This window comes from Cyclopterus lumpus, chromosome 10, assembly GCF_009769545.1.
Source record: "Cyclopterus lumpus isolate fCycLum1 chromosome 10, fCycLum1.pri, whole genome shotgun sequence".
NCBI classification, from domain to species: Eukaryota; Metazoa; Chordata; class Actinopteri; order Perciformes; family Cyclopteridae; genus Cyclopterus; species Cyclopterus lumpus.
The window spans coordinates 11801623-11827732 of NC_046975.1; the positions used below are offsets into that span (position 1 = coordinate 11801623).

The following is a 26110-nucleotide window of genomic DNA, read 5'->3' on the forward strand; positions in this document are numbered from 1 at the left end:
CCAAGTCACTTCTGCTTACATCTGAATTTTATACATTAACCAATTCTCTATGCAATTCATGGTCTTTGTAACTTAAGTAATGCTATATTTTACCATCACACTTTTGTTATTTGACAACTTAGTTACAGTAGCAATTAAACTTGTTATTGACTTGAAGTGAACAAAGAAATACATTGCATGTTAGTGTGGTTGCTGTTTCTTGTATGCCATATATGCTATAGTAAATGTTGGAAAATAACTTGTATAACTTGTATTTAGTTGGGCTGTGACCTTAGAGTCACATAATATTTTAAAATAACTATTTCAGGTCCTTTATTACAACTCTATGTTAATTAACCTCTGAAGTCTCACACAAGAAAGGGACTCGATTCATGGCCTCAGGGTCTAAGACAATCAAGACCTGATCTCAAAGAACATAAGGTGATGCTTGGTTAAGTCGGCCAGGCCTCCACTACCCCCTCCTGTCATGAAGTGTTTGTCACAAGGTATAAAGGACAGAAGCAGAGACAAGACCTTTGAGTAGCAACTTGGAAACATAATCTGTGTATGATTTCAACTCTGCTCCTTCAGGTAAGAATAAATGACCTGATTAATGATTTTACACTTGGTGTTGGGTAGAATTGTTCTAACACAGATGAATACAAATCAGATCACCTTATCTGCAGTGAGTTGACATTGTGTTGTCTCACACATCACCACTGGAGTGCACTAGTGTTGTGCATATTATTTTGAAATGTGCCAAATACCGTATAGCCTTCACAGGACGTATTGAAGGCATCACACATTGGTGTATTCCTTATGGAAATGTCCCTAAAAGTGATCTGAACTACTTATAGTTCAGAAATACCCTGATTTAAGATCAACCTTATTTTGGTCTTATTCACCTGCCATCGCGCTTCACTATACACAGGCAGGCAGATACATTTTCTTTCTCTTTTCTTGTTCGAAAGGGGGCTCTGTGTTGAGGCTCTTCTGTTCTTCTTGGTCTCTCTGATGCATTTATGATACCCGGTGGATCCACTGGACAGTGTGTTATAATGATATAAACACAGTATCAGAGTTGAGTAGGCTGTGGGGAACAAATGTAATACATTTTTGTTTTTGTAAGCCATTCCCAGATGACACATTACATGGTATTTTACAGCGTTCTTTCGAGTGATACGCATGGACGAGAGCTTTGAGTGTTTTGTGGTGCATGGCATCACAAAAAGCCACTTCCTTTTAATGGGAAGCTGTGAGAGATACACACATTGGCTCACTGGTGTGTTGAGTTGATAAGAACACTGTCATTGTGATAAGAACATTGCTTAAGCTGTAGTACATGTGCAAACTGTGGTCAGTTTACAACCGTGTTCTAATATCCTATTTTTATTCCATTCTAAAAAAAAAACTATTTTCTTTTTTTTTTAAATACATTTGAAGTGGACAGAATATTCCAGGAAAAGAGCAATGTTGTTTCTGTAACTCGTGTTTGTTTTTCAAAGAAATGTAATTTTGTGATACTGCATTTAATGTAATTGGATGTTGTTAACCTCGGATGACTCCAAACAGGAAACCTTGTGAGAAATATCAGGCAGGATGAGTCATCGTAATCAGAAATACACAAACTCCTGACACCAATTGAGCAATGTGACAACTTTATTATGATAGTTTCGGAGAGAAAGGAATGAAGCATGTATTTTGAGGTGTAACGGTTCCCTTTGTGCCCTGGGAATCACCCTTACCTTTTTTCCTGTGAAAATGCTCTCAAATCTGGAGCCCACATTTTGTTTCAATTTCAAAGCAGACTGTGCTATTACATTTCTCATAAAAATATCAAGTTATTAGTAGTAATAATGTCCAACACAACAGTGGTTGATGTCGAATCATTTTTGTCAGTCAGTCCGTATTATTGTGTTCATCTCATTAGTAGCGGGAACACAAATATTGCCACATCAAATAGAATTCATGTGGAAAAGGTGGTCGAAGTTCATTTAGACAGAGAGGGAGAGATGGATGATATTTGAAATCCCAGATGAACCTCCACACTCTGCTGCCCATACATGGACACATATTTAGGATGAAATACTTTATCAGCAACAGACCATGCGGTTTCCTGTTTTGAAAGGTGAATAAAAAGCACTCCTGCACTCATTGTTACTTGCATTGGGAACCAATGAGTTCTGGTATGTGGCCAGCTGGCGTTAGAAAGACATGTTTGAGGAGATCTGTGAATAGCATTGGATTGCTTTACAGCAAACTAATAACACAAATAAATAAATGATATTTTCCTATTTTGGCTAAATAGGAAGAGATTGTCATCGGAAGTGGAGGCCCACAAGGACAGGCATCAAAACATGCTTGGAGCAGTTATTATCATGAGTGTACAGTAAAAACATCACAACTCCACAAAGTCCACCAAGAGCTTTTTAAAAACATTTTTTATAGAGCTGAATTAGAGTTTTAGCCTTAAAGCAACTTGAACTACTTTTAGTCTAAAGGCTTTACTGTGTAACAGGATACAAACATATAATTGTTCAACAACCTTCCTCGCATTAGAGGTTGAAAATAATAATAATAATAATACATTTGTTTATATAGCACCTTTAAAAACAGGGTTTACAAAGTGCTCTACATAGAAGCAAAGTAAAAACATAACATCGATACAAGTAAACATTTCAGAAAATACATAAGGGAAAGGAGACAATGCCATATAGGCAATGAACACAATAGAGGAATAGAAAATTACAAATACAAAATAAAGCAGAACAGACAAACTAAAATAGGGGAACCAAAGAATTGCATAAAAGGACGACATCTCGGAGGTAATAAATGGTAAGCTGATGATAAGCGCAATAGAACCAGCCAGTCTCAGATAGGAGACACAATGATCAGAGAGGAGGACCTATGGCAGCTATCTCTGTGTACTGAGGAGCTGACAACTGTGTGTATCCCTTCCTGTTTCAGCCAGACAGTCCAGACTCTGTGACATCGATTGGAGTTAGCCAACACTCTGCTAAAGTAGGTCAAAGGTCAACTCTGCTGTCTTATCTCATTTGGCAGACAACTCAAAATATCTTAAGTCTCGACTGTTTTGATCACACAATCAACATCAATAATACCCTGAGACAAGCTGCTTGACTAATCTAGTATTTTCATAACTAATCAAAGAGCTACGACTAAATACTTTATATTGTACACTCTTGGCACAGAGTGATAGTTTCAGACCGTCTGTCTGCGTCCTGGTTAAGTCATAATACATCAGACATGGTGAAAGATAAAAACACTGCCATGCAAAAACATTTCCTTCTCAGAGGACAATATTGTCAGAAGTTTCTTACCATGCCTATATGACATCGCTACTTACAAAAAGAAAACAGGTGTGTCTAACAAAGGTGGAAATAGTACCCAGAGCATTCGCCCAAGTAAAAAATACTTTCTTGGCTGTAATATTGGAACATTTTCAGCTAAATATGCTGAATGTGTCAAAGGCCTCAAAACATTTAAATGAAACCATTTGAGAGGTTGAGAGGGAAAAATAACTGATTAGTGAAACTGCTTTTGTGTATGTGGTCACAAGCCAATACAAGCTATAGGAACCACTTTATTTAAAACAAAGTGGGGCATAAGTACAAGTATCACGTATATTAAATGGATATACTGATGTTGAGTACACTTATGTAGATTAGCTTGATAAATGTACTTTCTGGTGTTTAAACCATAATCCTCTTTTTCAGACTCACTTTCAGTGAGTGTTATAGTGTCAAGTTTTTAAAAAAAAGAAACAGACTGCTACAGTTACATATAATACATCTGTTTGCAGGCTTTACCCTGTTTGGGCTGGTTTTGCCAGGGTCAGAAGCTTTTGGACATGGTCATGTAATGCGTTCCTGTGGAGAAAAGGACGCAAGAGGTTTGTTCCCATAGAGCTGCATGGCAAGGGAAAAGGTCCGAGCGTCCCTAAAACCCCACCAGATGGTCAGGGATCAACAGGAGAGAGAGGCAGATAGGGGAAGGTAGCGGGGTGAAGTGAAACTGATGACAGAACCAACAGGTGTCAGCTGTTACTGCACGAAGATGAAAGAGAGAAGAGAGCGGTCTGGTGAAGTTAGAGAGGGATAGGTAACACAAGGAGCGCTGTCTGAAAAGCATCCAACAACCATCTCACTTTTCAATTTCGCTGTCCACCTCCATGTCATGTACTGTGCACCTGTTTTTCTTCCCTTCTGTTTTTCTCTGGCTGTGGAGCTTCACAGTACCCCTAACAAGGTTCATTTGACTGGCAGAGCGTGCCAGGTCCAGAGACAGAGGCGGCTGATGGCGGAGCAGCTTCGGATGACTCACTCTGAAATCTGTGACCTCAGAGGCTGATGGATGTCACAACAGGATCCTTCACTGGACGGCTGTTGCTCGGAAACTACTGGACACTATGTGAGAGGACTGAAGAGATATTTTGGAATCTGCCATTTTGTAAACACCTAAAGAATAAAAAATGAGAGATGGAGATGACTTATTCTGCAAAAGTGCACAAGGCAAAGACAAGTAAAAAATAAACTCAAATAGATTCTATATTCTTAGCACAGGATTTATTTGACGGCTGTTTGAAGTTTTGAGTTACGATTTGTGTTCAAGGGGAAGCCTTGATTATACTAATAATAACCAGATGCCTCTTAAGATTCTATTAAAATAAAGTTTGTATAGAATCCTGAATTTATTATTAAAAAACCAACCGTGCAATTGAGAGAGCATCATTGTGAGCCAACAAAAATGATCATATCAATAAACAGATTGTTTCTGTGATAAAAAGGCATCATTTCACAAAGCATTTGACACAAAAATAACAAGGAACGAGGCCAAAGTCAAATTATAATGGAAGGCTCTAATGAGCATTTGGCCTGGCGGCAGGATGCTGAGGGATACCTCGAATACTAACAGTTCACTCAGCAGAGTCAGAGAAGTAACACATTGTGAGTTTAAAAGAATTGCTCTGAGGTAGGCTAAATTCCTTTGTTTTCACAGCTGACACTTGAAGATGAGGAACATGAGGCGTAGTTTCAAATCCCTTGCATTGCTATTTTAAAACGTTCTTCGTGTCACACAGACTTTGGCATTTTATCACTAGAATAAGTCTACAGCCATGCAGCTCTGTCAGGCAGACAGTGGTGCCTTGAGCTAAATGCTATCAGCATGCTAACATGCTCATGATGACAATGTGTTTGGTCACTGTCAATGTAAATACTGTACATCATCATCCAGTCAATGTATCTACTCAGTATTGATTTCTGTAAAAAATAAACTCAAATAGATTCTATATTCTTTATAGTAGGATTTATTTGACGGCTGTTTGTGTTCAAGGGGAAGCCTTGATTATCACTCCAAGTTTCACTAAACATGAAAACAAAACACATGATTTACAATTATCTGACAAACCTTTAATTTGATGCTATCAACTAAGAAGAATAAATCATAGTTCTACAATTTCACTGTTAAAATCATGCTCATGTTATAAATAAGAAAGCCGATCAAATCAGTCACTAAACCAATGGCCTCAGCTGCTCTCTCAGGTATGTCTGAGTTCAGGAGGAAAGGCCCAGGTGAGCTTCCCGCCCCCTTTTATCTGCTCTGGCCCTTTGCCTGCTTCCTAATGCTCGACTGCCTGGTACAGCTTATCTCTGTTGTAATATATATGCCGTTCACAGCAATCAAGTTTGGGATCACCTGCCGCACAGCTTGAGTCATTTCAATTAGATGTCTGAGAAGTAGAAAGTCTTCTTTCCAAATAGATGTTATTTTTGTAAGAAGGGTTTTTGAGAAAAAAAAATCACGTTTTATACATGGAGAACAAAACGCTGTGCAGTGGTTCAACCAGACTGATGGGCAGAAAGAGACAAAGATCCCATGCAGCAACAGCTGCATAAGAATGAAAAAAATCACCAGTCATTGTTAAAAAACAACAACTGGAAGCTTAGCATTAAAATGTGTGCAGATTTAAATGGGAACAAATTCGTGTTTCTGGTTCAAGTGCACAATAATGCCCCCTAATGTGTTGCTTAAGCAAAGCTATTTCAACACGTCACTATAGAAACATAACTATTATATGTGTATATAATATTAACTGGACGTCTAATGTATGAACAGACTAATCACAGTGTTAGCCTCTGCAATCCAACCAGACTGCAGAGGGACAACATAAAATATGTGGAGCCCAATTACAATAAGAATAAAGGGGCACTTATGCTTTTCTGGACTCGTAAACAAATTAAAAATTGAAGGGTACTTTGGTGGGAAATGGTTCCAACAGTATTCTCTCTTGGCTTGTAACACAGTGGGGACATCCACTAAATGTAGGTTTTAATCATTTAATTATATTATTATAAAAAGTATGACTAAAACAGTATCAAGTGGTGCAACAGGGTGTTTGACTTGTAAATGTAATGATGTTTTTGAATCATTTTTCTATTAGTGGTTATATTGCTGGAGTGAGGTTGGTGGCTCATCCATGTATATAAATAACATTAGTGATCCCCTAATGTGTCTTCTAGCGCCACGTGCAGGTCAAACATGTCCCACACCCGACAAAAGTACAGTGATGGTTTTGGTAACACGAGGGCTACATTCGCAGGCCAAACTGTACTTTTCGTTCATTAATTAATTAATTGTGCTTTCCCGTGTCTAATTAGAAGTACACCACGGTTGGATATCATTCTCAGAGTAAATACTCCATCTAAAATATTAAATGAACAAAATACCGTTAGTATAGCATTTATGACCCATGTTCCCTCTAAACTACGTCATATGATAACTCATCTTTCATAGTTTGTCACAATGACCAATACATAACGTCTTGTGAGTCATCCGTGTGTTCTGAGTCAGTGCTCCGCTTGTTCTGTGTAAACAAGTTTCATTTTGTGGACATAATCTATTAGATGGAAGGACTTTTCTCAACCTTAGAGTCTAGTGAATTGATCCCACTACTCAAGACAATTAAGGTTTGATTAGCCCTCATACTCAGAAGTTGCCTTCTTCCTCAGTCATTGTTTTTAATTTTACACCGCAGCTACTAGTTAAACAGGAATGTAACCAAATCACACCACCATGGCACTTTTACCCAGCTACAGATGTGTTCCCTTAAAATGAGATGGAGGATTTCATTCACTAGAGTGTTTTTGCAGGAAGCCTTTTCTCGGGGTCTTGTAAGTGAGGATTAAAAGTTCCTTCCTCTGCTGAATGTGTACACAACCATTAAAGCTCTTTATCAAAGATGAAGCCCTTTATACCTCATTCCAATTCAGAGAGCAGCTGATGAAACAAAAAGTTCATCAGTCCCAGTTTAAACATATTCAGCGACACGTTATTAATCTACAGAGATGACAGCATGCTTTAAACATTCTGAGATTACTAAAAAGAGCCAATCTTTTTTTTTTTTTTGTCCAATTAAAATAAATGGAGATATATATTTACCTGCATTTAGCGATATGTTTGAGCCTCATCGTCTTCCCTGATAAAAAGCCAAACTTCATATGAAATTAGAGATGAAGCCTCCATCGGATAATTTGTTGACATGTGTGGCCTTCAAAGCTTCGTTAACCCAGTCATGCTTTCAAATTCCAGTGGAGCCATGTCCGAAGCTGAGGAAACATCTGAGGGAAATCTTGTTTGTTTGGGACACAGTAAAGGTCAGTAGTCATGTATTTATCCAGACCTGCCAAGCTGACTTAGAGCAATAGCAATACTTGAAGACAGTGGGAGATGTGGAAAGATGTGAGATCTCTGAAAAAAGAACTTGTGAATCACAGTGTTCACACACACACACACACACACACACACACACACACGCACACACACACTCCACACAGTCCACTCCCACTTCCTTGTACACCATCTCCCACAAGTATACACATCAACAAGAGCAAAGGATCGTGTCACGCACATACACATGATTATGCATATACAGTAATCACATCGGGTCATGGCTGTATTTCCTGAAGAAAATATTTACTATTACAAATCACCTGCAACCTCAGATGAGGTTTTCACACTCCGCCTCAGGCCATTTATTCCTGGAACGTTACATAACACAACAGTGGGTTGTGCTCAGAAACAGCCTGAAGAAAACAGGAAGGTGAGCGGAATGAAGCAGTAAGAGAAACTCAGGCAACATAATCTCATAAGGCGGTTCATATGAAATCTCATAAAATAGTGACTCCTCAGCATCATCAGGATGTCAGCATGCCATTTTTTCACCTTAAGTCTCATCAGAAGTGCCAACTCTTCTAGTTTAACTAGACTTTTAGTCTTCAGGTGGGCTTAAAAGTAACAAGTATGTGAGAAGAAGTGTGTGTGTACAGTTCATAACAAGCAGTGAAATGGTGTTCTGCAAACTACATCAGTCAAAGCATATCTAATAATCGATGAGTTGATGAGATTAAAGCCATTCCGGTGAGCCTGTGTGACGCTCCCTGCAGATTTCCACCATGTAAACTGTGTGGACCGCAGGAGGAATAGCTGCTGCGATGCAAAAGCTATTGGGGATCTTAATGAACGAACAAACACACGCTCCTGTGGCTGCAGAGAGCTTCTAATCTTTTTCAAAATGTGACAGTAAATGAGTGTGCCACAAAGATGTTCGACGTGGCATCTGATTAGTTTCGCCGGTTCAATTATGACTTTTAATCTCAACTGGAAACTATAATTGTTTGAATGATGTGTTGATAGGAGACTTGACGTGTGTAATTTCTTAATTTGTGGGAAAACCTTTGGCAACACAGAGGCGTGGACCTCAGGAGCCCTCATCAGGAGCGGTGACTGCCACAACAATCCAACAGGAAGCTGGAGCCAAAGCGGCAGGATGTTGGCTATTGTTGTGTTGCTTGGAATAGAGGAAGGCTGTATAATTATGTTTTAATGTTTAGTTTTCCTCAGATCCCAAATAACCTTTCTGTGATTACTTCAAAATGGTTTTGACAGCTTGTTAGTCAAGATCTACCGTTTTTAATAACAAGTATATGCATGTGTCTATAATACACTGTGGGTATTTGCATGTGTTCATGCCTCACATAGATTATGCCTTACATATTTAGTCCATGTGCAGCACATCTGTGTACACATTTTAGTGTTGTGTATGAAATGTAGGATTATATGTGTGTCTGTGAATTCTGCATTAGCTCATAGGATATTGCAGTGACGTTCAGCTTCAAGAGATATTTAGGAATATGCGTTATGTAACTGTAACATTTTGCATTTTGGATTAGAGAGCACAACAGTATTGTCGAGACAGTGTTGTTCTTTCTCTCCTGGACAATTGTCTGAAACTAAAGTACCGCCAGTGCACTAATGAGACACAACACGTTGATTTGTTGTTGTTGTTGTTGTTTTGACTGGATTTCTTCAACACCTTCAAGCAGGACAATTCAGAACTGTTGTATGATTTCTGTTTTTGGCATAAGGTGAAGAAAGTAACTGATTTAAGTGTATATACTTAAATTCATCTCAAGGATAAGTAAGTATAGAAGTGTAGATCTGTTTTCTCCATACGTTTCTTAACGTTACCTTTATTATGAAAAAAGTAATAAAACAGAGGACACCGTGTGTAATTGTATTTTCTTTCAAAGGATTGCATAACGAGAGCTCATTTGTAATAATTGGACAAAGTCATTTATTGACTCCCCCGCAGGTCATAAAGTCCGACACAAAATAACTCTGTTTTACTTGCAAAGAGCATGTTCGTGTTGGAGGACGCTGGTTACTGAGGTCAGTGTTGTTTCTGTTTTCATGCAGCAGGTAGACCCTTAAGGGAAAGCCCTCATACCACTGATATATGGTGACAGTCACCCTTTAGATGATCTTCACTGGGTTTCATGTTTATCCAGAGGAGTGAGATAAGAGCAAGAGAGAAAGAGAGGAAACTGAGAGGCTGTCCGAATCCTGCGCCAAATCTTCTACTGTTTTTGTCTCTGCAGCCTCTAAAGAATGCTCAGCCTCCAGACAACTCACGCTCAAGGATGAACACAGACGCACACACCAACACCGACATTCATTTTGGCATCCATCGGACAGCTTTTGCTGGAAAAATCTCATACTGACAAGCATCCGGCAGATGCTCTTTACTTTACAAATAGATTTATTTTATTTCTTTTCCATCCAAAATTAGTGAAGTTCATCTGGTGAGCAGAGATACAGACGATCTGCTCAGCATTAATTTTATTTCATAGTTTCATTTCACAATGACCCCTGACTGGCCATATATGTGTGGCAGTGTGTGTGTGTGTGTGTGTGTGTGTGTGTGTGTGTGTGTGTGTGTGTGTGTGTGCGTGTGTGTGCGTGTGTGTGTCTTTTTGTATCACTCCTCACTGGTAAATATCCCCTGGCTCTAGACTGGCCGCCTAACACCGCTGCATACATGTTATATAACTCGACCTTCAGAGCAAACAGATGCAAGCTTCTCAGCAACAGGTATTTATGTTCACCTCCATGTGCCGGCATAGAACAATTCTAGATTACAGTGTATGAATAATGGAAAAGAGTGAGGGAGCATAACAAGTCTCGGTCTCCGTCGGAGAGATGGGCCTTGAAAAATGCACCGCTAAAAATGCAGATCAACCAATCACTGTTGCATGACGGCCTTTTTTACTTTGAACACTGACTTCTTAATTGGCAGCCATGTAGGGCTGATAAAGTTCAGAAAGACATCCCACTGTTTGACCTCCTTATCCATCAGTGACTATTAAAGGCCATATACCCATAAACATCCCTGCCAATATTTTTAAATAACCCTTTAAATTGATTAAAATGGTGGTCTGGACAATTTGTGTTTTCCACTCATACTGCATGCCGACGTGTAGTACTGAGAAAAAGTTAATATGAAAAGAAAGAAAACAACTAAGTGTGAGTCTACGAAATCATACACAACAAGCCTGAGGGCTGCACTTCCATTTTCAAAGAAATCTCAAATAGCCCACCCCCCACCCCCCCTCTCTCTCTCCGTTAAATTTGGAGGAGGCTCTGAATGATGTCACCTCACTCCTGTGTGGGCATTCATTCCATCAGCAGTTTGTCTCCAAAGATGCTGTTCGCCAAAACGCTGAAAAGCTCCATTGCGCACCGCGATGTGACAGAAGAGGGGCGACTTTCCTCGTGGAGCGTTGTATTGTGATATTTTCGGAACCCCGTGTGCGCGTTGGGATCATTTGGAGAATTCAATGTAGGGTTTGCTGTTTGAGGAGATGGAGATACCTCTGTGCAAGAACTGCGTCTTCTGCGGGCTACACTCGGTTAGTATTAACCAGGAGCGTTACGCACAACACATCTCCATGCGCCCGAAGAAGGCAACTCGGCGCACCTAGTCGTCGGAAACGAAAAGGGTGCCAAACAACAAACATGAGACGAAAGGACAAATCGGAGCCAGAATGGATTCAACCCAGTTAAATGTGTCGGTGGAAAACGTTTCCAACAATGACAACAGTACGGACGCACCGCTTGGCTTGCCACACACGGCGGCAGCCACTGCGCTCATCATCATTGTGGTTACTGTAATCATCTCTGTGACCATTGTCGGAAACGTGTTGGTGATTGTAGCGGTGCTGACCAGCCGGGCTCTCCGTGCGCCCCAGAACCTGTTCCTGGTCTCTCTGGCATCAGCGGACATCCTAGTCGCCACGCTGGTCATCCCCTTCTCCCTCGCCAATGAGGTCATGGGCTACTGGTACTTTGGAAGCACTTGGTGCGCCTTCTACCTGGCTCTGGACGTGTTGTTCTGCACCTCATCCATCGTGCACCTGTGCGCCATCAGCCTGGACCGCTACTGGTCAGTGACAAAGGCGGTCCGTTATAACCTGAAGCGGACACCTAAGCGCATCAAGTCCATGATCGTTGTAGTGTGGGTAATATCTGCCGTCATCTCCTTCCCTCCTCTTCTCATGACCAAACATGATGAACGGGAGTGCCTGCTGAACGACGAGACCTGGTACATCCTCTCCTCCTGCATGGTGTCCTTCTTTGCTCCGGGTCTGATCATGATTCTGGTTTACTGTAAGATCTATAAGGTGGCCAAGCAGCGCTCCTCCACCGTGTTCGTGGCCAAGAACGGCTTGGAGAGGCAGCCCTCTCAGTCCGAGACCTGTTTCGTAAGGAATGACCGGTTCGAGACGGAGAGCCCCAGTAGCCAGAGCTCCGGCAGCCACCAGCCGAGGAAGGGTGAGCTGGATGATATTGACCTGGAGGAGAGCTGCTGTCCGTCGGATACTAAACCCCGCAATCATTGCTTCACCAAACGGAGAAAAGTGGAGGGGTCAGACAGCTGCCCGCCTCAGAACTGCCGTCTCTCCTGGGCTTCATCCCGGGCGTTGCAGCTCTACCCGGAGCAGAAGAACCCTGCAGGGCGACAGCAACAACTGGCAGCGGCCAATAAGACCAAAGTGAGCCAGATGCGGGAGAAACGTTTCACCTTCGTGCTGGCGGTAGTGATGGGGGTGTTTGTGCTTTGCTGGTTCCCCTTCTTCTTCACGTACAGCCTGCACGCTCTCTGCAGAGACAGCTGCTACATCCCCGGCGCACTTTTCAACCTTTTCTTTTGGATCGGCTACTGCAACAGTTCTGTAAACCCCATAATTTACACAATTTTCAACAGGGATTTCAGGAAATCCTTCATGAAAATCATCTGCAGAACTTCGAAACGCACGCAAACATAGAACAGAGTCCTGGGAACAGAGATCTGGTTGGCCTCTTTCACCCAATGCTGGGTGTTATTAGCACTCATTCTTCTTGACTGACTGTTCCCCCGCCACAAATGAATGATTCATTATTCAATACGATCATATTGAAAAAAAGTCTGTGAATACAATTTAAAGTCGAGCGAAATAAAAAATAAATATTTATAGTGCATCAGTGTTACAAATTGTCAGTAATTTAATCAGATGCATTTCTGCCACTAGTTGTAATGTATATGCAATTGTATAATAAGTCCTGAAAACATGTACGTTTGATCGTAAAATCACTAATGCTGCTGCAAGCAGGAGGAAAGTAAAAATTGAAGTCATGAATGTAGCTGGATTCCAGCAATGCAGCTGGATAGCAGTGGGTGTTTTGTGTAAAGATAAAAAGGAGATTAATCTCCACCATCCATAAAATATGAGCATGGGGATTAGGAGGCAAGCTAGTATGGCCTGTGAGTGTGTCTCACAGGGAAATCCAAATTAAATCGATATAGATCAAATGGTTAAAGTGTATCATTCTGTGTAGAAATGTTTGGCATAACTTCAGGTATTTTTGACACACTTTTATTTCTGCTTGCTGCAGTTAAAGCTACAGCGAGACAGACATTTCTTATCAGTGAACCCCGCAAACCATCTCACACCAGAACAATGGCCACGCTGAGGCCTACGTGTATAAAATACAAATCTGTGAGTTTTTATTTCAACACTTCACAATATCTCAGTATTTTTTCAGTCAATATTTAAACCATGCAATAGCACTATTATGCAGCACAATCTTATTTCTGGGTTATATGGTCCAGCAAATAATACTTTCATTGTGTTGTAAAATATCTTTTTTTCACTCTCTTACAAATAAATTGTGACTGGTAAGATGAGAAAAAATAATTTCCAGTAGATTTGACTGACTGTGACATTGCCAGAGGATTGTAAGAATGCTCACACGTTAAACAAGCTACATAGTGTATTCAAAATAACATCTCTGAACATAGTTATTGCGGGAAGATCTGGATCTCCATCCAGCATCAAATCTCCTTTGTTCAATAATAGAGCTTACTGTAATTTATAATAGCCAAGCCTCCGGCCCCTCAGCGTTATAAAGCTGGTGTTATCATAGAAAAAGTCCCACAAATTATAACTTCAACTATGCTATAACGTCTTGAAAATATGTAGAAATAATTCACAGGAGAAATTAGCTGCTTCATGATGCATCTGGGATATAAAGTGTATGTGAAATGTTGTTTATAAAAACTTACATGAGAAGTTCCTGCACTTTGTAAAAACTTGGCAAAGTGAGAAAAAAGGTTGACCAGCTCCATATCAGCCTACTGTCTCCATGGGGGTGCGGGGGAAAGATACACTATTTATATCCTTCTATGTCTTCAAAGCAGTCCTACGGCTCAATGGCACCGTGCCAAAGACGATCAAGCTGTTTGAGGGGTGTCATGCTTGAAAGGAATGTTTTTTAGTAGTATCAAATGTTTCTTGGTGCTGAGGGTGTTGTTGAAATATCATCAAGGGAAACAAGAGTGAAGGTGGTTGCACATTTCCTCTTGACGCATTGGCATCATTTTATTCATGAACAGAATTAAGTAGTCTGAGAGAAGTGCAGCTGGCGAGAGAGAGAAACACCTTTCTCAAAGGGATATAGAAAGTCTTGAAACAAATGAAATGTCTGGGCCAAGTCACACTCACAGGTAGCGGTGAAATGAGCTTTGTGTCTTTATCTTGAATAATTACTGGGAGGAAAGTGGTGTTAATGATGTTGGGACTTGCGTAACTTGATGTTGTTGTGTTTGCAACTTCATTTCTACATAGACAGCACAGTTATTGTCCCAGGAGGAATTATTTCCATGAGTACTCCTATGTCATTTCCGTCCTGATTGTATACCGATTACTGTCCATAAGACATGTATCTCCCTTGTTAAATCTCACTTTCCAATTTAATTATCTTTCTAATCAACCTCTCATTGCACAAATGGAACACAGTGCTTTTAATCAGCTGTTCGTGTTTTCTGGTCATCATTAGTCATGTGAAATTTCTCGACTCCGTATTGAGAGACCTACATGCAGAGCATCATGCTATGTTATATTATGTTAATTTTCACTTGAAGAAAAACAAAATCTTCACCCAAGGCTAAACACAGATCTCTCACTTCTCTCTTCACTATTCATGAGATAAATGCTCTGCTAATTGCATTTGTATTCAAGACAACATTAGTGTTGTTTGTGCTCTGATTTGCAGCCTAGTGAACCTTTTATTTATCCCAGACTGTAAACAAAGTTGGAGACTATAGTTCAGCAAGAGAAGCCGAGCTGTGGCGGCCCTCAACCTCCCAACTCCTCTTAATGAGAGCAACAGACCAACTGGACAGAGTCGAAACATTTCCTGGTGTGGGATGCTGAAGGGAAAGCTTTATTTGGGCCTTTTAAAGGGGACGAAGAGAGGGCGGTCAGAGCCAGCTGCCAGGGCTTTTTAGGGTCAGCTGCACGGGCAAGGCTATATACAGTCACAATAGTCGGAGGAGATGTGGTTATAAATGTCTCAAGATGGGTGCAGCTAGGACATGAGAGAGAGAGAGTGATGCAGAGAGCAGTTGCATGTTGTCCTCTGCTACATTACCTTGTTTACCAGGCACAATGCGGCATCTGCAAGTAATTGCTTTTTTTCAATCTCTAACAAGATAAGTGTTGGAGGTGAGCAGAGCCCAAACTGGCCTCAGTCCCAGGAATCTGCGTATCTAGAGGAAGAGCCAGTTTGTCATTAGTGGAAATCCGCTGGTGTGGAAGCGAGAGTGGGACTGAGCTCACTGCCCGCAGGCTGTTCTAGCACATCGTCCCGTTTGACACTTGAGTGTGTGACTTGGGTTGTCGAAGGAAATCATAAAACTGCAGCGCTCACCTAAAGATGGCAGTCAGATTACTGGCCTTTGTTTTTTTGCACGTACACATATGCAGATGTGTATCCTCCACGCCTCTTGGTTCGACCAGGCACGTAGATATTCTACTCACTAGAAGAATCACCAATTTCCATTGGAAATTTGAAGATCTATTTAAAACATATATATTTAAAAAAATCAGCTTTAAAGGAAACGTAAGGTGTTTTTTAAATATTTGTATTGATCCTAGGAAACAAACAAAAGCGACAATGCAACCAATAAATACGTTACCATCCAACTGAACTGAACTTTCAATTTTCTGAATATCTGGTTTGGTTTGAACACTTTAAATATGCTCCTTCGCTGAAACTCATGCTTTCTTTCCCCAGTTCTGTTCTCGTAACTGAAGAAACAGCTTTTGGTGTGATACATTTGTAGTGTGTTGGAACACATTCAGTACCTTAATCTATATATATATATACGTGTCTCCTCTCTTGTTCTGTTGCCTGCCTTGTTCCTGCATATATAACTAGTTATGAAAGCAGTTATTCAAAGAGAAATGTGGCTCTGTCCCTCTGTTTATATTTATTCCCATTTCTCAATGAGTATTGTATATTGGTTAAAAAAAATATATATTTGTATGCAAAGATGTTGCCACTCCACTTTATTTCCAAGTCTTTGCAGTTACATATTGTTCATCCCGTTTACAGAACTGAACATTCAAGGAATTCTCGCTGCTTGATGAACGCCTCAAAGGTCTCTGATGGTATGGTACAGTACAGATGTACACATGTGAACATTGTCTTGTATTGTATTGTTTGTCTTTAGTAGGAGAAATTGTATTCATCTCCACACACTCTATTTCATAAAGTGAACGTGCTTCCTCAGCTTTCTGTGTGAGATTACATCTTCTTTTGTTTAATGTTTAAATCCAAACAAAACATTGTTGCTTAACAACAGCTGCTTAATTTTCTCGGGAAATGTTGTGTAATGTATTTCTCTCACAATGTTTGATGCCATGTGCAATGCTTGATACTCTCGAGGACTTCCCTTGTTCCTGTAGTGAGGCAGATTACTGTGATGATGCCCTGCTGGACCACAGTGCTCTCTCCTCCCTTTAGGTTTCTATTGAAAAAACACATGAACGTCATGCACTCTGTCATGGATTTTCTATATTTATACACATTTTGTCGTAATAGCCACGCCATTAACCGTATACCTCTATGACCTGTGACACTATGGAAACTCTAAAAACAGGAAATGGACTGGTTTTACTATTTATTATGTGCAGGTAGGTCACAAGCACAAACGGGGCACGGCAAATACTACAACCACGTCTTTTTATTGACAAACAGCAACAATAAAAATCCCAAAAGTAAAGCTGCCTACTTGGCACAAGGAGACAGAAATAAAAGCTTTGTTAAAAACTTCTGATGTCAAAGATCAACTGCTTGTAAAATCATCATGCAAAAGAACTCAAGTGCTGGCCCCTGCAGGAGCAATAATTGCAGCCATGAAACTAATGTTGGGGGCTGAGGGAGAATGAAGAAATAATAATAATAGTAAGAGTGTCAGGCGTGTATTTTTTTTTCAGCTCTAGTGTGCATTCTCTGCTCTGACCCAGTTTCAAAGAGTTGGAGGGGTGGGTGTAAATGCTGCTGGTGTAATTAAAGGGTGCCTGTGCTTGTATTTGCCTTGGGCCTCCAAGCAACTGAGGGCACCCATTGGTGGACCACATGCACTTCACAGAACGAAGTGTTTTAATCATGCAGGCGTGGGGTTGTAGTCGTCATGAATCTTGGATTCACAATGAATACGACCTGCAGTGAGCTGGACATGAGTGTAACAAGGCATTCAACCTGCACCTCACGAAGATGCGACTTCATCGCTGGAAGCATCTCATCGCTGCTCTCCAACACTGCAAACCCATCAACTCTCATGTTCATCATCAAGAATCTTCAGTATGCAGTATTAATTAACATGTTGAACAAGGAATACATCTTAGAAATTAGGGTGAGTTCAAGCAATAAAAGACGTCCTAAAGCCTTATCCACTTTTTTTTAAATGCACAACTGCAACAAGAACAGAGCAGACACAAGCGATAATCCATCTTAATTTAAGAGCTTTTTCTTGAGCATTTAAAATATACAAATCCTTTCCAAAAAATGTGTGTGTGTTTCGGCTTGGTTGCCATCAGCTTGGCACCGTTGAGATATTCGTACAGCTCACTTACTCTCCTAATCGTAGAAGAGAGGGGTGTTTGTTTTTAAGCTACATGAAGAAGAGGACAACATGCTCGTACTCTTGTCCCCGAAAGTGGGTTCAAACTCACATTGCAGAGTTTGTGGGTAGTTGGGACCAATTTTCTTTGACATATGTAAGGGCTTGAATAGCAGAGAAAGACCTAAAAAAAAAAGATTAAAGGGGAGTTAATTTAATTTCCCATTTGAACGCTAATGTTGCTTAAAGTCTGCTAGATATGTAAACAGGAAACTGTCATCAAGACAAATTGTGTGTGTTTACAGTTTGTTGAATGAAGTGTTAAACACAACCCTTTTCTATTTGGTGGAGCATAACTGACAATCATTAACAGACAAAAAAATTAAATTATGTGCATTTAGGATATTCACAAAAGGAAAGGACCAACATCTCAACAAGATCAAATGTGTTAATTAATAGCAACAATAACTAGTATGTAGCTTTTTGAGTGAAATAATTAAGTTCAACGATTTTAGTGTTTGGGTTTGTGTCCAGCACCATTTGCTTTATATTAATTCTCCATCAAAATTGAATACTGAAATTATAAAGGATCACTTTTCTACAGGATGGGGTGAAGCCAGTTGTTGGGACAGGAAGTAGAGGAAGATGTGGGAGGGGTGGAGGAAGGTTCCCCCGCCACTGACCTCAGTCTCAGTGACCCTGAGCTGAATGCGGCCTAATGAGGCCGACACTCACGCTGCAAGGAAATCACCCAGCAGAGATATGGCTGTTATGTATCTGCTTCATATTTATTTATCTTAACAGACAAGTCTGATATGTAGCGTATGCGCTATTTTTTTAACAGCGCTAATCCAGATCGTGAATCAAATACTCAAGTGTTGGCCCCACTCACCACTCCCTGAGGGGCCAGAAGTCACTCGGGTCACCCACACATCCAACATCCGGAGATGGTACGTTCTCACGGGCATCCAACCTGCAGACAAGCAGCCAAGCTCAGGAAGGAGAGTCATTTTGTTTTCCATCCCGACCCTTTAATCTCATCCCCTGACTCCAAACTATTTTAGACCCCACAGCCAGGCCCTGCGGTCAGCGCTCCCAGGCACCAAAGAAGCTGAAGTTTCAAATTGTCGCTAGACAGAGAGTGTAGTGAAATTCAGCGATCCCAAGGACAACAGGAAGTAATAAATCAAAGACATGGGCTGATTGAAAGCGATTGCTGAGGAGAGAACAGCTGTGCGAGATACTGGCCCCTTATTCGTGCAACATCAAAATAAAGCAGGGGGAAAAGTACAGGAGTAATGAAGCATGAGCTGACGACACCCTGAGGGAATGCACTGTCACGCAAACTTGTCCAAACAAGGGGAATGTTTATTTTCTTAACCTTTGAACCCTTTCGACCGCATCTATTTGCCTCTAGGAACCCAACACTCTCTGTTGGGTTCCTTTTGTCTTTCCCTTTTACTAAGGCTAATAAATAAAGGCTGAGGCAAGGTCTCCAACCCCATGTGAGCGATGTGCGCAGTGTCACTGGGGCTGCGATGTTGGAGGATTACAGAAATGACACTAGAAATGATGGGATGGTGTCCGCTCAGGGGCTCTGTTAAGCTCCTCAAGCTCCTCGTTTATGGAACCAGCTTCCACTTTCAGGAGGCAGACACAGTCACCTCATTTAAGAATAGACTTAAGACTTTCCTGTTTGATAGTGCTTATAGTTAGGGCTGAATCAGGTTTGCCCTGCTGTTTGCTTATCTCTCTGTTCAACTATCTTCTTAAAAAGTTAAGTGTCTGTGTTTTTTTGTCAGATTTACATTACAGGACCATTCTGCTCTTTTGTGTTTTCAGGGTCAAATGTGGAATTTATTGTGGGCAATAAAAAATAAAATGATCCTCTTTTACCTCATCATTAAGAAAAATGTTTAATGTCAACAATAGAAATATCTAAAGAATGAGATCTGATCCAACTTCAATCATCAAAAACCTTTTCGTGCTGAATAACTTTTTTCTCAAGCAACAACTGAAAAATGTTCTGGTGTCGCTTGAGAGACTCTGCGTGAGCGAGTATCTCTTAGCTTTGTGGTTATCTCTCTTTGGAGTTTGGTTTGACAGCACATCCGTCTTTCTGATTCAGAAGAGAAGTGCGACAGCCCCTCCTGACTTCCTGTTGGGTTCCTTTTGTCTTTCCCTTTTACTAAGGCTAATAAATAAAGGCTGAGGCAAGGTCTCCAACCCCATGTGAGCGATGTGCGCAGTGTCACTGGGGCTGCGATGTTGGAGGATTACAGAAATGACACTAGAAATGATGGGATGGTGTCCGCTCAGGGGCTCTGTTAAGCTCCTCAAGCTCCTCGTTTATGGAACCAGCTTCCACTTTCAGGAGGCAGACACAGTCACCTCATTTAAAAATAGACTTAAGACTTTCCTGTTTGATAGTGCTTATAGTTAAGGCTGAATCAGGTTTGCCCTGTTCCAGCCCCTTGATATGCTGCTATAGGCTTATAGGCTGCTGGGGGATGTTTTAGGATACACTGAGCACCTATCTCCTCTTCTCTCTACTTATGGATGAATTTACATCTCTCCATTGCACATCACTAACTCTGCTTCCTCCCCGGAGTCTTTGTGACTTCACGTCTCATAGGGTCCATTGGACCTGGCTGTGTCTGATGCCTCCTGCCTGGTGGGCCGGCCTCCTGTCATGGCCCTTCTGATGCGCCCCTCCTCTCTACCTCCTTCTGTTTCATGGATTGTGGAGGTCCATTCATACATTGTCATATTCATATAGTGTGTTTATGTAACTTTGTAATGCTGTTCATTCTGTACACATGACATCTATTGCTTCTGTCCATCCGGGGAGAGGGATCCTCCTCTGTTGCTCTCCTGAAGGTTTATTCCCTTTTTTCCCTGTCAAAGGTTATTTTTGGGGAGTTTTTCCTGATCCGATGTGAGGTCCTGGGACAGGGATGTCGTATGTGTTCAGATTGTAAAGCCCTCTGAGGCAAATTTGTAATTTGTGATATTGGGCTATACAAAATAAACTGAATTGAATTGAATTGTGGTTGCTCTCGGCCTGATAGAACCGGACATTTAATTGGATGGCAGTCAATTGAACATTTTCAAAAAGAAAGCATTTGTTTATGGTCTTTTATTAATTACATTTCAATAATTGCAGAATTGTAATCTCAGGGTATGCAAACAGGTTTTGATCGCAGGGAACATTTTGTTTTTGAAAGGCTGAACGTCAACAAATATTGATTAAAGCATCATATTTGGTTGGATAAAAACATGTTGCAGATTTTTGGAAATGATTACAACATGGTACAACATGGTACATAGATATCTCGTTGACTAAATCCTATTAAAAATTAAGAATAGTATATTTTTTAGCTGTAATTGTCAACTACCCAACTTTTGTGGATGTGTTGCCTGCCTGTTTCAGTCTCCTGTTTGCCTGCAGTGACAGACATGTTACAGACTGTTAGGCTGGCTAACCTTTGAGAAAAGTGCTTTTGAACCACCCATGCCCCGCTGAGCATCCAAACCTGTTAAAAAGTAAACACAATTCCAAGGTCACAACACTTAAGATTGTATTTCACCTCACACTGTTTCATCTGCTCGAATATACAAACTGTAATGCGCGTTGTAACATTGTGCACTTTACACAGAACATTTCAAATCTGAGGTCACAGTATCAATTCAATATGTTTCTGACCACTGGACAAGTTTTAGTCCGCCCCTTGTTCATGTGTCTCACAAGACAGGGATTCAAAGGTGGAGACTGACTTTTTTCTGTGTGCAAAGGTGAGATAAACGTAAAGCACATGACTCACGCACGTGTGGGAGTCATCTATGCACTGACTTGTGTGTTCATGTTTGTTTTTATGTAGCTTGGGGATCTAACTTGACATGCAAATATGATCTCCTAGGGCAGTGGTTCCCAAACTTTTTCTGTCAAGACCCCCTTTGATGATATAGGAACATTGGACGGGGGTCGCGACCCCCACTTTGGGAACCACTGTCCTAGGGAAACATAAGCAGTCCTTCTAAGCTAATTAAGACAAACTACCTGTAAACGTAGCCTCGGGACTTTGACAAAACCATAGATCGTTATTGTGAACCTATCACATGCACAGAGGGGATACGGTTCGGGCTGATCCCAGTATGGAAGCAAGTTACCATGAGGGAATCTCCCTGATTTCCATTTGTGTACAACTTTCAGTCTGTAAAACCCAAGAAGGTGTGCTGTGATGAGCCACAGCTTTGAATGCGCTCTCTGAAGCTACACATTGAGTAAACATTGTCTGCAGTGATAAGGGCAGTATCTCTGCTGCTACTGGGAACCAAACTCCATGAAGGAGGAACAGGTGCGGGGAGGGAACGGCCTGCACCCTCCGATTAGCAGGCAGATGGTGGACTAGAGTTCATCCCGCAGCAAAGAGAGTGAAAGGAGAGGAGACAGAAATATAAAGAGAGAGATATCTGCCAATCATCTCAGACGGTCAGATAGGTAACCATGAAAGAGTAACAGAGGAGAAGAAAGAATATGTGGGGAGGATGAGGTATTAAATGGACTGACACCTAACAGTCAAGTGATGGATGGATGGATGGATGGATGGATGGATGGATGGATGGATGGATGGATGGATGGATGGATGGATGGATGCGAGAGACACACACTTCACTGATCACATTTTATCGAAGATTATGCAGCCATATGATGTTTAGAATTGATCCAAACATTTTTCTTACATATCAATGTATGTGGTGACCTGCATCATATGACAGACACTGACTATGAAATAGATTTAAACTTGTGGGGACCAGCTCATTGCAGCATATAGGCTAAAAAGTTTAAGATATTGTGGTACTTTTTCACAAGAATCCCTAATTTCAGTGTTTGGCACAATACATGTTTCCACTATGAAATGTCTGACCTCTATTTTCACACTTCTAATTTTTTTAAAGCAACACAACAGCAACAAAGTTTGACATAACCTGATTTTTTGTCAACATCTTTCCAGTAGAGACTCTGGTATCATGTTGAGTCTAAAATTGTGACCTTTCGCTAATGAATGTGCCCTCATTAGGGTTATCCATTTTAATTTGTAAAGGAAGCTGAATGTGTGTATCAAGGTTTGTGTTGGTGGTGATGTGATGTTTCTCAAACATCAGATTTTGACCTTTAATTATAATTCCCCCACTGAGTAGCAACTGATTTCTTCATATTGGTGTCAATTTATCGAGTGGATTCTGAGACATTTCAGTAAAAAAAACTAAAATGTTAAACTTATGCTGGCACTCAAGTCTGGAACACCAAAGTCATTAGGCTTCATTTTCTGGAGACCGTGATTGAATTTACACAGTCATTCATGGCAGTCCATCCAATAGTGAAGGTGTTTCAGTCTGGACCAACAGACCAACAGACTGATAGACCAGCATTGCCACTCACTACTGGCAAGGCTAAAATGAATGGGTGTCCATCCAAACACAGAGTGTTAGAAACTGTAGAAAGTTTTCTTTGTGAAATAAAGTATCCTGAGTTTATTAGGATATGCCGCTGTATTTGTTCTGACTTTGACATCTTCTACAGCACACTGTAGTCTTCAGTGAGTGGATTTTCTTTTACATATCATCCTGTTCTTTGCTGACAGAGGATTCAAGTCACACTGGCTTATTACAGTGATGGGTCCCTGGGTTCTACCTATGAATTATGCAGTACTCATGTGGCTTAGACTACAATTCCTGACCGCAACAGCACTGCATATATTCGTAGCATTTAGTCCTGCAATAAATTCAAAATCCACCTCCGATCAGGGTTGGTGTTACAGCTTGAGGAGCTCACCGAGGTCGACTGTAAAACATAATCAAACCACGAGAGAAAACGCCATGGATTTCATTCCCACCAAACACAAAAACAGCTGATTGCATTGATTAGCACAAGGATAAGTATTTTTATATATATATTTCTCAAAAGGTAAATGCACTGTTGCACTGCAAACAAAGCCTGTTATAGATGAATGTAAACCAATAACATTCCTGTACATAACAAAAAAATTGTTCCAAGTTTAATGCAGTACCTCAAGACATTATAGAATGCATTTAGACTCGCAGCAAAATACACAAACCTGGATTATTTGTGGTTTTGTTATATTAAAGAGTTATCTCTTTCTTCTTTCTCTCTCACACACAGACACGCACACACACACACACACACACACACACACACACACACACACACACGCATACACACACATACTGTGTTCAGTTAGCAGGGTGCTTTCAGTGATAACTGCATGAAAGTTCAACAACAGCTGAACATCTGTAGCGTACCTCTTTTTATTCAAAGAGACATCACCTGCTCTGTCTCTGTCGTGGTTAATTAATACAGTCGTGTCACAATTAAGGGGAGTTTTAAATGGAATGAAACTTGATATGTCGACTACAAGTTGCTCTGCTTTAGCAAGAACATAATTTCTTCCCCTGAATATGGACATTCTTGCCTTCAGCCTCTCTTGTACTCATTGATGGGGTGCTTAACTGGCCCTCAAACAGGAATCCTAGTCAGACCGAAAGCTTCTCCAGAGGTTCCTGTATATCATGTATCCTGTCCGAAGCTATGCATGTGGAAATGTGTCACAATGTTCAAGCATTTCGGAACTCGGTTATGGTTGATGTTGGCCAGGCTTCTCGTTTTTTCCTCAGCTCTCCAAAGTTCTGCACCTGCACGATTCAAAGCCTACAAACTCTCATTTGTCTTCCTTGTGTGAGCCTGAGATCCTTTCTCATCACGGTGTCTGCTGGAGTTTTAGCTTTGTTGTTTTCATATTTCTTGTCTTCAAAACTGAAAGACAAAAACATGTCAGTGACCTTTGGATTGAACCACAGTCAAAAAAAGACTTCTTCTTTGCGTTTTGACAGTTTGGTTCCATTCTCGCCTGCAGATTACTGAGCCGGTTGAAACCGACAGCAGATAAGCTGCACAGACAGTAGTGTCATTTGGAAGGATGAAGCTAACGTTGACAGACGTGAAAACAGATCAACACAAAAATGCTACTGTGAGTATACATGTTTATAAAAGTCATGTGTGCACAGAAACAATCAACAATGCAATATATACTGTTCATAAACAAATACATCCCAGTCCATCTCACAGTGAGAACATCAGCTCTCACTGCGCTTGGTGGTGTGGGAAGTGGAAGCGAGCAGAGACACAAAGCAGCTGGTGGAGCAGACAGGTTTACATCGGGATGCAGCAAGCCTCCTCGTCGTCGTGGCAGCACTCCCAAACAGACATGATAATGCTGCAGCAGCTTCTGGGCTACCGTCCAGTGTCTAGTGTGTGCAGTTCATACAGTTCAGAGTATGTCTGCTGTGTATTTGTGTCATGGGAAAAATATTAATTAAATCCTCTTGGTGTCTTGTGAGGTTAAAGGGAAGGCTGGATCACAAACAGGGCAAAGAGGACAACGATGTACAGAAAGCTCCAGGCTTACTGCTGAATTGTGTTTGGGAACACGTACCATTGAAAATAATAACACCTAACATTGATAAGTGTCCTGCTTTAGTGTTGAGGCCCTGTCGTGAGGTGGTCCCTGTATCACATTTGAGTTGCAAAACCTTTGTGTTTATGAATTGCTAGTCTCACCTATGTCTGTCTCCTCATATTATCATTCTGGTATGAGGAGAAAAAAAACACCCTGACTTCTGTGTAATTCATTCCACCAATCACGGCATTAAGCCCAGAATGCAGCGACACTCTCCTTGCTAATTAGATAGCACAGATAGATAGTTTGAGAAAAAGAGAATGCTGCGTGAAATATGCGGCCAATAGCAGGCTTATACCTACAGCCTACATCCGGTTAGTCATACTAATGTATTGCTCACGGCTAAATGAATGTCTGTGTAATCAAAGTACCATGCAGCATATCTAGGGCCAGGTAGTATTTCAATGTAGAAAGCTGGACACATTAGAAAGAGAGTAGGAGACATTAAAGTGCAATCGATGATTATAGGGACAACTCATGCTGGTTTGAAGTTAACACCAGACTGAAAAGCATTGCCTCAATGCCCTCTTTGGTTGAAAGTTTCAAATCAGTTGCACCTCAGACTACGCCCTGCATATAGTTTGGTTTGGTCCGAAGTGCGCTCTGTTTGACCTGAAACCACACCCACCAGTGATGTCATGGTGTCCTGAAGTACACCTGAAACATATCATTACAATTATTCATTTGGAGTCGTGTTTCTGGCCACCGGACAAAAGTCCAGTGCTCAATCGTCTTTTATTCTTTTTGGTCTCCACCAACAGCAAACAAAAAAAAGCTAGTTGCTAAT

At 41.0% G+C, this 26110-nt stretch overlaps 1 protein-coding gene across 1 annotated transcript; it reads left to right on the plus strand.

Annotated features, from left to right (window-relative positions):
- The first annotated feature begins 11013 nt into the window (after window positions 1–11013).
- adra2db (adrenergic, alpha-2D-, receptor b) lies at window positions 11014–13720 on the plus strand. The gene has a single exon (XM_034543350.1). The coding sequence runs from the start codon at window positions 11385–11387 to the stop codon at window positions 12663–12665; it is 1281 nt and encodes a 426-aa protein (XP_034399241.1). The 5' UTR covers window positions 11014–11384; the 3' UTR covers window positions 12666–13720.
- The last annotated feature ends 12390 nt before the right edge of the window (window positions 13721–26110 follow it).